Raw genomic sequence first — 12,871 nt, forward strand, 5'->3', positions numbered from 1 at the left:
AATATGTCCTATCTATCTCATGTTCAAACACCAAACAAGAGTCAACAGTAAACTATTCGCCAGAGAAGATTTAGCCAAGTTCTCATAAATGCAACAATTCATCCCTACTTGTCATTCCACAAACCACTGTTCTTTATAAATGTGGTAAAACTGAAAGAGACGTGATTGGTATAATCTTATGAGTATTGTTAGAAGGAAATAATCTACCCAACAATAGTTTCTTCAGGCTTTGTTGAATTTCTTAATATCTACACAAGTTTTTGTGCAAATAATGCAAAAAAAAAAAATGCGATAGCATTGCTTCGATTTATTTTCAGTCTGTTAGACGTGAGCTGCTGCTGGATGCTGTTGTCAAGAGGAGCATGTCATACTGATGATCTTCTACAAGCAACAAAAACCACTCAGAGAAGGTAAAAAGAATGTTTATTGACACAATCAACCTAGTTAGTTTCCTCAAGATTTTATCAACAGAAAGACAACACTAGAAATTAATTTTGGACTGAAAGTGATACACAGTGAGTTTTCTCTATGACGATCTTCTTTTTGTGTCGCCGTAGCACTACTTCTTTGAGTTTCTGGTTCTGTAAAATCTTTACTATTGACTGAGGCAGTTGAGTTAAACCAGTGGCTCTCAAACATTTTCTCTCAGAAAAAAAAATAATGGTTTCAAACGTACCAATATTTTCTTAGTCGGACACTGAATGAGGAAAATGTTTCTTGGTGTAGCCGCTAAAAAAATAATCGCAACAAGCTCTGTTACTCAAGCTAACAAATCCATCTTTAATACCGGCGGACTTCTGGCTAAAGCTGTAGTTGTGATCATGTGATCCATTTGTTCGGATGTGATTTTTTTGGTGCATAAATACTCACAATCTGATTACTTCATTCAGTGCTCATGTAAACAGGCCAATATGACCCTTCTACTGGAGTTAAATATTTACAGCAAAGTAACCATGTTGGTGTGACGCTGTATACATGCGAAAGTAAAGAGGCTCACAAAACTGGAAGAAGGCGTTGTCAAAGGAGAAGCACAAAAAACTAATTTCAACTAGAATACTGAAATCCAGGTCGACACGCTCAATGAATTTTATTTGTTTGAGCGCTTTGTTTTCTTTATTGCCAGTTGATCCCGCAGAAGTGCCACGACATGCTGCCTGTGATCGGCTGAACGCTGCAGAGTCTCACTGCTGACACATCAAAACAAGCAACCAAGGAATCGTCTTTCTCTACCTCCGGAACATTCTACCTGGACCTGCTATTTTGATTATGTTTAGACTCTGAGCAACTTGATCCTCATCTCCGTGATGAAAACCACAGAATCATTCACGTCCCCCGACTGTCTCTCCCACAGTTAAACTGAAAACACAGACACGGAGAGGGGGATGTGTGTGTGTGTGTGTGTGTGTACAGTAGATACTATGAGTGGTCTACCAGATACACACAAACACAGGTGGGCAGTCTGACCACAGAAACAGTAGCAAGAGAAAAGTGAGGGGGAGAGATGTGTGATCCTTTAAATCCAACCTTCCTTCCGGATTTAGCTGCAGTCATAACAGTTGTAGTTGTTGCTGTCAACAGATTGAGACTCTAAACGTTTTTTTTTGGGGGGGTGCAAAACAGTTTCGGATAGTGCTCCCTTTTGGTTAAGTCTTATATTGTCAAACCAATATACTTGATAATAAAAATACATGTGGTGAGGATTTTAAGAGATTTAACATAACAGGTGTACGTGTGTGTGCATGCCTGTGTGGATATTATCTATTACTGTTCCGAAGGTTCTCATGTCTTTAATCACACTTGCATTGGCAGAGGAAGCAAATTATATTTTGGACAGACTTGGATAAAGTTTTAGCTCAGACTAGGGTTAGAGATAAGAAAGGAGCAGGAAATTAATGTATGTCAAAGTAATGTTCCACAAAGATCGGAAGTGAGAAAGCACATAAGCATGATTGTGCGTCACAAGCTGAAAACAGATTTTTTTTTTTAAAGAAAGAAAGATACGCCGGACTGGAGCACACCGGCAGAGTCGTCTGACAGCTGTCTGGACTAGATCCGGGAGTGAGTGAGGCAGAGGAAGGAAGAAAGAAAGAGAAATGACAGAGAGACAAAGGACATCCTGTTTAAAAAAGAAAGTAAAAAAGGTTGAAAACTCAAGCCAGACTTGTGATAAACAGCTGCGAAGAGATGTTAAAAGATTAATTGTTTCAGTGGACGAACAGTTTGGACAAGTTTGAACAGAAGTGAGCCAAATGCATCGGAAATCTCAAACTGATCTCAAATTTAAATCCGACAGAGCATTACAGACATCACCAGTGATCAGAAATGTTCATTAGTTTCATAAAACCGTGATGAAAAGATCAATCAGCCACAGATCTTCCAGGTTCAGTGAAGAGAAAATCATTTTAATGCCAGATATGGTCCTTCTCAAATAATCCAAATGAGCTTTATCACCTTTCCTAAAAGTTTTTGGAGGCTGTCAGAAATATCACGCTGCAGCTGAATGAAAAAAAAAAAAAAAAGGTGACATTTCTTCTACGCACTCTGTAGGAAAATCCTCTTCAAGTACTTGGAAAGTTTAATGTATTCTGCATATTGAAGCCCACCTCTTCCCCAGTCACAGGCTGTTATGCAACACCGAGGTGTTCAGTCTTTCCATTTCCCTGCTCAGTCCACCGATGCCATCGAGTTCAAAAGTAATTTTAAAAGCAGATTAAACTCAAGATTAAGTGAAACCCCCCAAAAAAGCCAACAGCATCCTTTACTTGCTACTTTCATACTACAACCAGACCATAACTCTGCATGATTTGTGCTTAGCCTGTTGGTGTCATGGTGCTGTGACTTTCGGCTGTTTTGATCTGGCAGAAAGCGTGTAAGCTCCTTGTGTGTTCGGAGGTAAAACACAGGTCATGGCTGCAGACGGGGTGAGTTATGGGATTGGCGGTGCCCCGTGAGATTTCATTACTGCGTCACACACAGACTTCATACACGCCAAGTTCTTCATCCAACACACTGTTCTGTCAACATGCAAGGACTGAACTTCTCCAGTGCGAAAGTCATTTTTAATGGTAAAGTTTCACAACAAGTCAACGGAGCCCGATTACGTTTCACGTGCCATTCATCTCCAGTTAACGGAGGGTCGACTCAACCAGCTGCACGCAGATGACGTCGACCCTCAGCAAATGTTCCTCCGTGTCTGTTTTGCCACATTAAAAGTGCCAAACCTAACAGGATAATCCACCACTCACTTGAGAAATATATCAATCCAGTCCCCAAAATGATTAACTGCAAACTGCAGTCCACAGATTTTCATTTGCTTTGATGATAAATACAGAAACCGTAGAAGACGTGGCGGATAAATCTCTGTGCTGGACCGCGACAACAGAAGCTCAGTTGAAGTCGACTCAAAAAAGCTATTTTGCCAATATTAATTGTTACAGACGCACTGTAAAAACATACAGTACTATTACATTCGGGGAAACATTTTTGGAACTGAAACCTTAGATGAAAAGGTCTTGGACTTAGGTGAGTTCACTTTCTACTGTGATTCTTAGAATTGTCAACATCACATGATATAATGTGGCGATCGCACAGCTGCAGGCAAACTCCTGCTGTCTACTGCTGAGCACTGGATAAGACTAACACAGCAATGGCTGTGTCTAACGAGTCTGCAGGGTGGTGGAAAATGGAGATAGACGGAGCTGCCAAGAGCAGCACTGCCGCACCACCGATTACCATAAGTACCCTGAATTAGTAAATTATTTCTATGTTTATTTTTGTTTAATTGAGCATTAATCAAAGTCCAATGCTAAGAGTGTCACACCATGGCGGCCCTCGCCATACAAAACAAGCAATTGTCTTACTGCCAATTGATGAAATGCTTATGTAGCACATATTGATACACCAAGCAGCAATGCAGATTAAAGGGGTGTTACAGGGTTCTCACCATAATTCTGCTCAGTATCTCAGCGGACTATTTTAAAATAGTGGATAAATCATATACAACATATTTTGCTATATTTTTCCATTGTGGACGTTTTGCTCATTTGAGCCATATAAAATGATCAATTTCATGGACGCATGAGCATCTTAAGATATGTACCAACACACCACGTCTAATGCGTCAGAAAAAAAAAATGCCTCGTCACTTTTTTTCTGGTCTGCAAGCATCTGAAAATTGGCGTCTCTTCCACTTCCTGGTGATGGAGTCGATAATAAATACAGCTGAATAGCAGTGGATGTAAACATTTCCATATGACAACAACAGCCATGTGAGCACCAGATTAGTGTAAAGAACCTGCTGTGTGTAAGAGCGTGTGTGTGGTCAATTCCAGTATACACTGATGATGCAGACTAAACAGAGCTGGAGGAAGTTTGGGTAGAAAAACTCTGCTGAAATACATAAGTCGACCACAACAGAGCAACCCCAGACGCTACAGGCAACATCTAACAGACATGCAGACACACAGCTCGACACACACGCGTGGGGCACGGTCTCATTTGTGGCAAGCAGCATGCACCGTTCTCATCTGCAGCACATAATATTTAGACTAACGCATGATACAACAAAGTCCCAATGGCAGACGCCGCAACTGAGTGTCAAAGGTGTCAACTAAATCAAAGGTGAATACATGAAGAAGATCTGGTCGACTTTCATTAGCAGCAGTCAACATATTCAGTTTTGCTGCTCATCCTACAAATGCATGTCATTTTAATGTTGCATCTTCTTAAAAGGGACATAATCAAGTTTTCAATGACATGAGATTTTATTGCTTTGCTATGACCAAGAAATGATCAACAAACACGTTTTTTTTTCTGTAAGATGCATGAAAACAGATGTATGCAAAATTGTGTAAGTATCATGTCTAAAATAAAACTTCAACAGATTCAACCTTCATGTTCAAAACCGCATTTTTGAAAGAAGCCAGGGTGGAAATCTTCCATTTCTGGAGATGCGCTTTCAAACAACAGACAGTAGATCATAGCTTCAGCTACATTATGAATCACCTCAAGACAACCCCAGAAATATTTCATCTATGTGGAAGTCATTCAAGACTAACATGCAAAAACACTGAGAACTCTGAGAACTTGAGATTCAGAACTCCAGATTTTTATTTATGTGAAGCAGGTAAGAGAATGGGGGAGGTTCTTTCTTTCTTGTAAGACAAATCACATCCAAGTTTTATAATAAAGTTCTTAGTGTGTTACCAGAGGTGCAGTGATGAGATATGAGAGAAGCTGGAGCCCGCCACAAGCTGACGGGTGGAGAGACAACAGAAGGGTTGAGCGGGAGAGGGGCGTGTGAGGCTGGGGGGTTGGGGGCGCTGCACATATGGGCTGCTCTCTTGTCTTGGCAGGTCAAGTGAAAAATAGCAAATCTGAAGCACATAAAGTAGCACAAAGAGACCTCTGAGCAGCGACGTATACACTAAACTTTAACTGTTTCTCTTATTTGTGTGTGCTGCAAACATATGAACAGAAACACAATTCATGAGTTAAATTATGAGAGAGTGTCAGGATTTAATGTTAATAGAATACAGTGACTTAAACGTATGTGTAAAGAAAAAACCTGAGCTGAAGTGGAAGTGTCTCAATCCGTAATGAGTAAACAGAGCGGGGCATTATGGAGATGAGCAAGCAGGTAGACGTGAACACCCGATTGCACATACTGACTCAGACAAGCGGCGAACCCTCAGAGAGCCGGCGAGACTGCTACGTCAAACTAGAAAACAGTGATTTTCCACTGTGGCACAGAAGGCTTACGTCCAACTGAATGCTCAGGGAGTTCAGGTCTATCAGTGATCGCCTGCAGAGCACGTGCAGCAGTTAATCATTGATGCGGTGATGCAGCCGATTTCTTTTAAAAACAGCCTTTACGTCTGTGGTGCTGCGCGATCAAACGAGCGCAGAGACGGCTCAGTATCTTCCAACAGATTTGTACAAGAATCTCCAATTTGAGCGGGGATTTAATCGTCTCATAACTGGGTCAGGCTGGTTAAGCTGGTCCCAAGCACACAAAAAAGCAGCGAGCTCCACACAAAACACCCGACTGGATGACTCACTTAAATTGTGCGCTGATGAATCATAAGCACCAACTCTGGTCAACAGTTCAACTGTCAAAATTTGGTATCGTTTGAAAAGGGGGGAACGAGCCACTTGGAAAAATGAACCGCGTAGACGAAACAAAAGAAATCACACCACCAGCGCGAACATCGTGCAAGTCATCCCACTACCGGTGTTGGTTTATTGTGTCTATCAAGATGTAACCACCTACTTTCAATTCACGCTGAGAGATGCTGCAAACTGCAGGTGAGAATGTATTCAGACTCTGTATCATAAGATGCGCCAGCTGTGCTCGAGCACGTCGCCACATTGTTCCCCAAATCAGCAAACAGTGTGTGTTCACTTCTCTCTCAGAACCAGCATTAACTTCTGCAGCGATCCGGCCTGCAGTAGGTCGTCTCGCAGGCTCTTTCACTCACCCACGTACACCAATGGAAGATGGTGAATCACTGCTTTTCCGTCCATGGATCCTCTCTGATGGATACCGACTGCTGCAGAATGCCCAATAAGAGCTGCGCTTTCACAAAGCTCTGACTGCCATTCTTAACAAACACACTTCGAATCTCACACTTGCTGGTAAACCAAGTAAATCATTTCACCTGCTAATAGGTTCCATGATAAATTATTCACCTTATCCGTCAGAGGCCATAACATTATGGTGGATGAGTGTATGTGTCGAGGATATTATGGTTTGGCTTTAACTAATCAAGCGTATGATCCAAGAGATCAATAAATATTTCATATTTAGAAAGATTGATCACACATCTGAGATCAATTTCCCTCATATAACGGGAGCAAAGCTCATCAATAGCTCAAATTTCTTGCAAACGTCAAACTAAAATTTAAACGACCGCAGTGTGTTTCTCAGTATCACTGTAGTACAACATTCATCGTATTTTATGAAACTGTCAACAAACATTTAGCTCTCCATCGCATGCTGACAGCACGTCCTGGAGACAATCAACACGCACGAGGAGCTGTGCATTATTCTCCAGTTTTTAACAACACTAAAACTCAGCGTTCACTTGTTAACACGCCGAGAAATGCGCACCTATTTTCTGAGAGTTGAATACTCAGACAGTTGGTCTGATGACTTCCCTGAAATGCTCTCTGGCCCCTGTGATAATGCTGCGCCTGGAACCAAGACTGGATCTTTATCTTAATCAGCAGCTTCCTGGCTTCCCCCCCTTTCAACACACAAGAGCAAAAGAGTCCCCAAACGCAAGGAGACCCACACAAACACACACACACACACACACACACACACAACCTATGACAGCAGAAGAAAAATATTCCCGCCGGTTTCCTCGCTCGCCTGAATGTCACACGCTCGCAGAGAACAGGAAGGATCCTGAGATGATTCTTCCAGTTGTTCCCTGCTCGCTGCGTGCCAACTGGAGACTAATGGAGGAAATGGATCACATAGACAGCTTCTCTTCCTCACAGCACCGTGCAGCCAAGACGCCATATTTGCGAGCGAGAGCTGGATTCATCCACTTGCACGTCTTGTGTCATTCAACCTCTGAGGAACTCCAGGTCCCAGTCAGTGGAGGAAACTGAGGGAAAGCACAGCGTTTATATTCACACACACGCACACACACACACACACTCCGCAGGGGATGGGCAGTGGCGGTAAAACCGATTCTTTTTTCAGTCTATTAAAGCATCAGAAGAGCAGTTATCTCACACCTGAAGAGTTTCAGCTGAACCTATGTTGAAAAATGAAATACGGATGATGCTGTGTAATGTAGGAGGAATACAGTCAAAAATCCAGCAGCGTGAGTAAATCCACCTTACGTAATTTATTGCCATGACAAGAGGAGATCCCAGCGAGTGTGGTAAACTCCAACAAAAGCACTAGCTGTGACTCATTCGATAAATAAAAAAGTTTGACATGGGTGGGAGCGTATTTAAAAACAAAACCAGATATAGTTTACCCAAAACCATAACAACAAAAAAATAAAACTTTGAGCTCAGCTTTGGATTGTATCAGCATCACCAATAGTGTGTGTGTGTTTTTTTGTTGTTTTTTTACTTTAACTGAAGTAAAGGCTTGTACTTAAAGTACAGATAAAACACAGATTAGTGGCAGAAATACCCAAGTATAAAAAGCAAATCCAAATGTCTGCAGGGGTAAATGATCTGATGCAAAGCCTTTGTTTTATTAAGACCCGATTGGCTGACTCTTTAAGGGAACACACAGCAAAGGAAAAGAAAGAAAAATCTGTGTTTACAGATGGCCGGCGTAACAAAACCAGCACGAGCAAATCTTTCTGAACTAATCTGATTTCAAGTTCTTTCTAATGATGCCAGTTGCTGCAGGCGTGCAGATAGAGAGGCAAGAGAGACCGAGGATGAGATCCAAACCGAGTAAATAACAACGACACAAGATGGCTGTTTCTCATGTGATTTGTGCCATTTGTGTCAAAGATACTGTACTTGATTAATAAAAGTCAGCTGCTGAAGTTCCTGAAGGAAAATGTGATGTTTTCTACATGGAAAGACACACAGGCATCCTCAGTTTGGGCTGGGTTAACTACATCCTCTCAGCAATTTCTTGTTCTTACTGACAGAAAAGAGAAAAGAAAAAACAAAACTATAAGACCACAGAGCAGACCGAGTAAAACTGGACTGGTATGCAATGTTAAGTCTAAACGCACACAGTCTCAGACACATAAATCATGCGTGGCCGCGACCAAGCGCACGTGTAACGTGAGCAATGAATGCACAAATCTGAATGAAGGCTTTGCATCACTGATCATCACTGTGTTTGCAGAAGCTCTGGTCATTCTACACCCCAGACCAACGCCGGTGTCTCTCCTGCCATAATGCACACACTGTCCTCCCTGCTACTGAAGGACAGACAGAGAATGTGTCTAAGACCGGGAAAGACTCTCTCTGAGGTTTCACATTCCTGGGATTCCGTCTGAAGACCACTGCAGCCCATTTAAAATCATTCCCCATATGGAGAGGGGGGGGGGAAAGAAGCAGGGCAGACAAGCTGGAAGGTCAGCTCGGTGGATTTGAGTATTGATTTCACTAAACATTATAATCCTACACTTGATAGGTGCAGGTGAACCTGCCGTTCACCTGCAGCACAAAGCAAATTGGAAATAACGCATGTCAAAATGGTCCAAATTTAGGCCATGTTTAATTGTGTCAGAAAGAAAATTGTAGCAATTTATTACCAAATACAGATTTTTAAAAAATCATATAAAGGAGCAGGTGTTTAATTTAGTATTCTCTTTTTTGGCCATACCCATTTAACACCAACAAATGCATAGTTTAAACTACACACATTAAAAAAAGAAAAATATAAGGATCAGGGTGGTTTGTTTTCCCAGAAAGCGACATTTTTCTGTCATGATTTGGCTCCACTTGTCTTATTAAAACTTGTTCTTAATGATCAGATTGCCTTTCCTTTATGATTAATAGTACTTTGAATTTGCATGTTACTTGAATGTATTGTGTAAAAAAATAAGGTCGGCCTTGCCTTAATGATACATTTGGGAGTTGTCTTCCCCAAAAAGACAGTGCACAAAAAGTTCCCAGGTGCCTTGATGAATTAAAACTAAATCATTTCATGCGGCCTTCACAAAATCTCAATTCAACTTCACATTCATTGGGCATGTGAAGCATTTTGGACTGACACATTAAACATTACTCTCTCCATTTATTTGAATAAATCTGGAAGCATTGTATGAAGTTCTCATCCTATCAATAGATGGGATTATGTCTTTTGATCATTGGATAGATTCTAGAGAAGATTTCCAAGGAGTTTGAGAAGTGAGTGCCAAAGTAGCTGTTCTGGTGGGCTGATCCCTCTTACGGCTATTCTTTGAGAAACCCACTGCACTGATGGAGGATTTACCTCCATCCTCTCTCTTTAGATTCCCATTAGATAAATGGCAAAAAGGTTTCATTGCCGATACAGATAGCAAGTAATAAGAGACGCATTTCAGGGACAAATCATCAGCCCAGACTGTACAAGTGAAGTGTTTTAACTGAGATAACCTCGGTGATAAAACAATGAAGAGCTGGGCATTAGGGTTAGCTAGGTTAGCTATGAGACAACATAAACAATGCTGTTGTCACAGCTAATGTCTGCCAACAAGCGACACTCACTCAACGCAAACTTAAAATGGAGCATGGTGCGGTGGCCAAGACACTTCAATTGCAATTTGGAAATAATCCAGAAGACAGGGAAAAACGTTTTTTTTATATATACATATCAGACAAGAAGACAGAAACATCAGACCCCGGCTACTCAGACCAGTAGATCCTACTTAGCACGCACGCTAGCATGCTAACATGCTAACACTTCGCAGGAGGGGGGTTTAAATTCGCTTACCTGTCAAGCGCAGCTTTACTGGGCCGTTTCTCCTAACTCCTTGGTTAGACATGCCCCTTTGTGTTCCGCCGTGATGAAGATTCACAAAAAGTGTCTTAATGCATGTGTGAGCGAGTGGGGTTCTTCAAATCGGCGTCTCCCAAAAACAATCCCTCTGCTAGCTGCGCCTGGTTAGCTTGTAGTATCACCATAGCAGATCACGCTGACTGTGCACGCAGCAGAGCGCGATCATAATCACACCGCCTCACGGCTCCGCTTTCCCCGCAAAAAACCGAACGAGAAGACGCTACATCCCAGGGCGGCGAGGATCAGGCCGAGTGCCACGAGTGCTGGTGTCCAGTGAAGGGTTTGTCCTCCATCCGGACAGGCGGCTGCTCTCACTCAAAGAGTCTGAGGCGTTGATGTAAAGAGGGAGCAGCTGCAGACGGAGGGGCAGGCGGGGAGGAACAACACGGCACATCCGCCTCCTCGCTCCACAATAAACTCACTTCTCACACAGATCCGAATCACACAGCTCGTTCTGATCACAGACCGACACGGCCAGTTTTAATCTGGAGGCAACGCAGGAGGGACAGACTGAAATGAGCCCAGATTGATATTTTGGTTGTTAATGATATATGTATATAGTGCATATGGCCTACATTCAATACAGCGTAGTCAATTATTTTATTTATTGCAATGTGTGTTGATATGCTGCATAAATACAGCTTATTCCGAGGCTACACTGTAGCACGTTTCAGTTTTTTCAACATACGAGTATAGCCTATTTTAAAACGTTATTGCACTCTTTTTCTTGCCCAATTTCTCTATTGTATTACTTTTATTTTATTTTGGGTTTCATATTTTGTTTGCATTTTTTTTTTCTTTTTTGGTGATGCATGCCTAAACTGGAGCAGGAAATTTCAATTGAAATGATGTTTTAGGCTTATGGTGTATTTTGAATTACAAAGAGTTGTGGAAAAAATACTCTATTATGTTTTTTTTTCTAATTTCTAGTACCTAGTTGTTTCTTTTGTAAACATTGTTTCTTCTATCAACTAAACATGTTCAGAATAAATCAATAAAGAGTTGAAACAGAATCAGTAATAATTGACATGAGAGGAAATGCAGAAGTGCTGTGGGTGTCTTACAATACTTGTTAAAATGCAATCAACTTATGATAGACCGCAAACACTTATACCGTGTCATTATGAAAATAAAAATGCCTAAATCATCATTCAGAACAACTGATCAATATTTTGATGCAAATCGAACTATGGAATACTGATATGAAACAATACACATTAAAAGCTTTTTCTACCACTTCAAATTGGTAGTTTTTGAACAAACAGGCCAGGGCCTGTCTCTCTGATCATGTTTACACAAATAGGACAAATTTAAATTAGTCTCTGAGGCTCTGGGTTCATTAAATACCTGCAGGTGTGACAGTGTTGGTGTGTGGTTGTGCATGTTTCTCGGTGAGACCTGGCTAGAAGATCTGCGTTTTAATGTGCAAGTAAAGGATGGGAATGCTGCCACCCTCTGACAGTATGTTGAACCTGCACCCATCGAGAACAGACTCACCTACATACCCTGAATGTTGTTCACGCCACAGTGCAAATACCGACAGCAGAGGCGGAGAGTGGGTCTCAGTACAGAGGGGGCGGAGCATTCTCGACGGGCCCTTATGATAGGAATTTTACCATTCAAACAATCCCTCATGCTACCATCAAACAACACACTAATGCTCACTTTTATTGAGCCAAGCAAACCTATATGCCCCAGAAAGCAGCATAAAGTCACAAACCAGTTCGCAAACTTGTTCTGAAGAACAAATACACACATGCACGCACACACACGCACAAATGCAGCCTGACAGCTGTCAATCTCAGAGCGTCCGCTGTCCATGGTGCTGAAAGCTCAGATAAAAGTCACGGGCTACATCTGGACCATCTTTGATACAGCTTAAACATAAAATGAACACAGCTGCTCTAAAATTACACAATCTATTCAGATATATATAGACACAGCTATCCATATCTTTTGGAATTCACGTATATTAGAAAAAAAATACTCGGCGTTCTCTTGTACACAAGGCACATTCAAATAGGCAGGTGTTTGAGACCACAGCATTCTGATAAAGATAATATTTTTGAAGGTTTCACTGACTCACCATTGGCTCCGATGTTAGGTTTTGGGTAGTACCGCTAGCGGCTAGCATAGTGTTTAGCATACTGGTTAACTTCCCTCCAAAAAGTTCAGATCAAGTGCAAAAGAAAAAACTCGTTCATGCCGCACAGCCAATCAGGGCTGCTTACAGCTCTGATGCATTCATGGACAGTCATAACGTAAGAATTGGCAAATTGGAGCCCACACTTCTGTGCGTATACTTTCTCGCGCACACTGCACATTTTATTATAATAATTTATTTCCGATTAAATGTGAATGCATCACATGAAAGGGGCCCTATGACCTTCTGGG

The 12,871-nt window shown here is 41.6% G+C and overlaps 1 protein-coding gene across 3 annotated transcripts in view; it reads right to left on the reverse strand.

The window, feature by feature from the left end:
* Nucleotides 1–10,828, reverse strand: part of LOC115390686 (E3 ubiquitin-protein ligase SMURF2-like) — a 53,881-nt gene extending 43,053 nt beyond the window's left edge. For all 3 annotated transcript variants that reach the window (XM_030094641.1, XM_030094640.1, XM_030094639.1), the window contains exon 1: nt 10,412–10,828. In XM_030094641.1, the coding sequence (XP_029950501.1) occupies nt 10,412–10,463 (52 nt within the window). In that variant the 5' untranslated portion in view covers nt 10,464–10,828. The remainder of the gene's footprint in view (nt 1–10,411) is intronic.
* Between the last annotated feature and the right edge of the window lie 2,043 nt (nt 10,829–12,871).

Source organism: Salarias fasciatus, chromosome 6, assembly GCF_902148845.1.
Source record: "Salarias fasciatus chromosome 6, fSalaFa1.1, whole genome shotgun sequence".
Classification (NCBI taxonomy): domain Eukaryota; kingdom Metazoa; phylum Chordata; class Actinopteri; order Blenniiformes; family Blenniidae; genus Salarias; species Salarias fasciatus.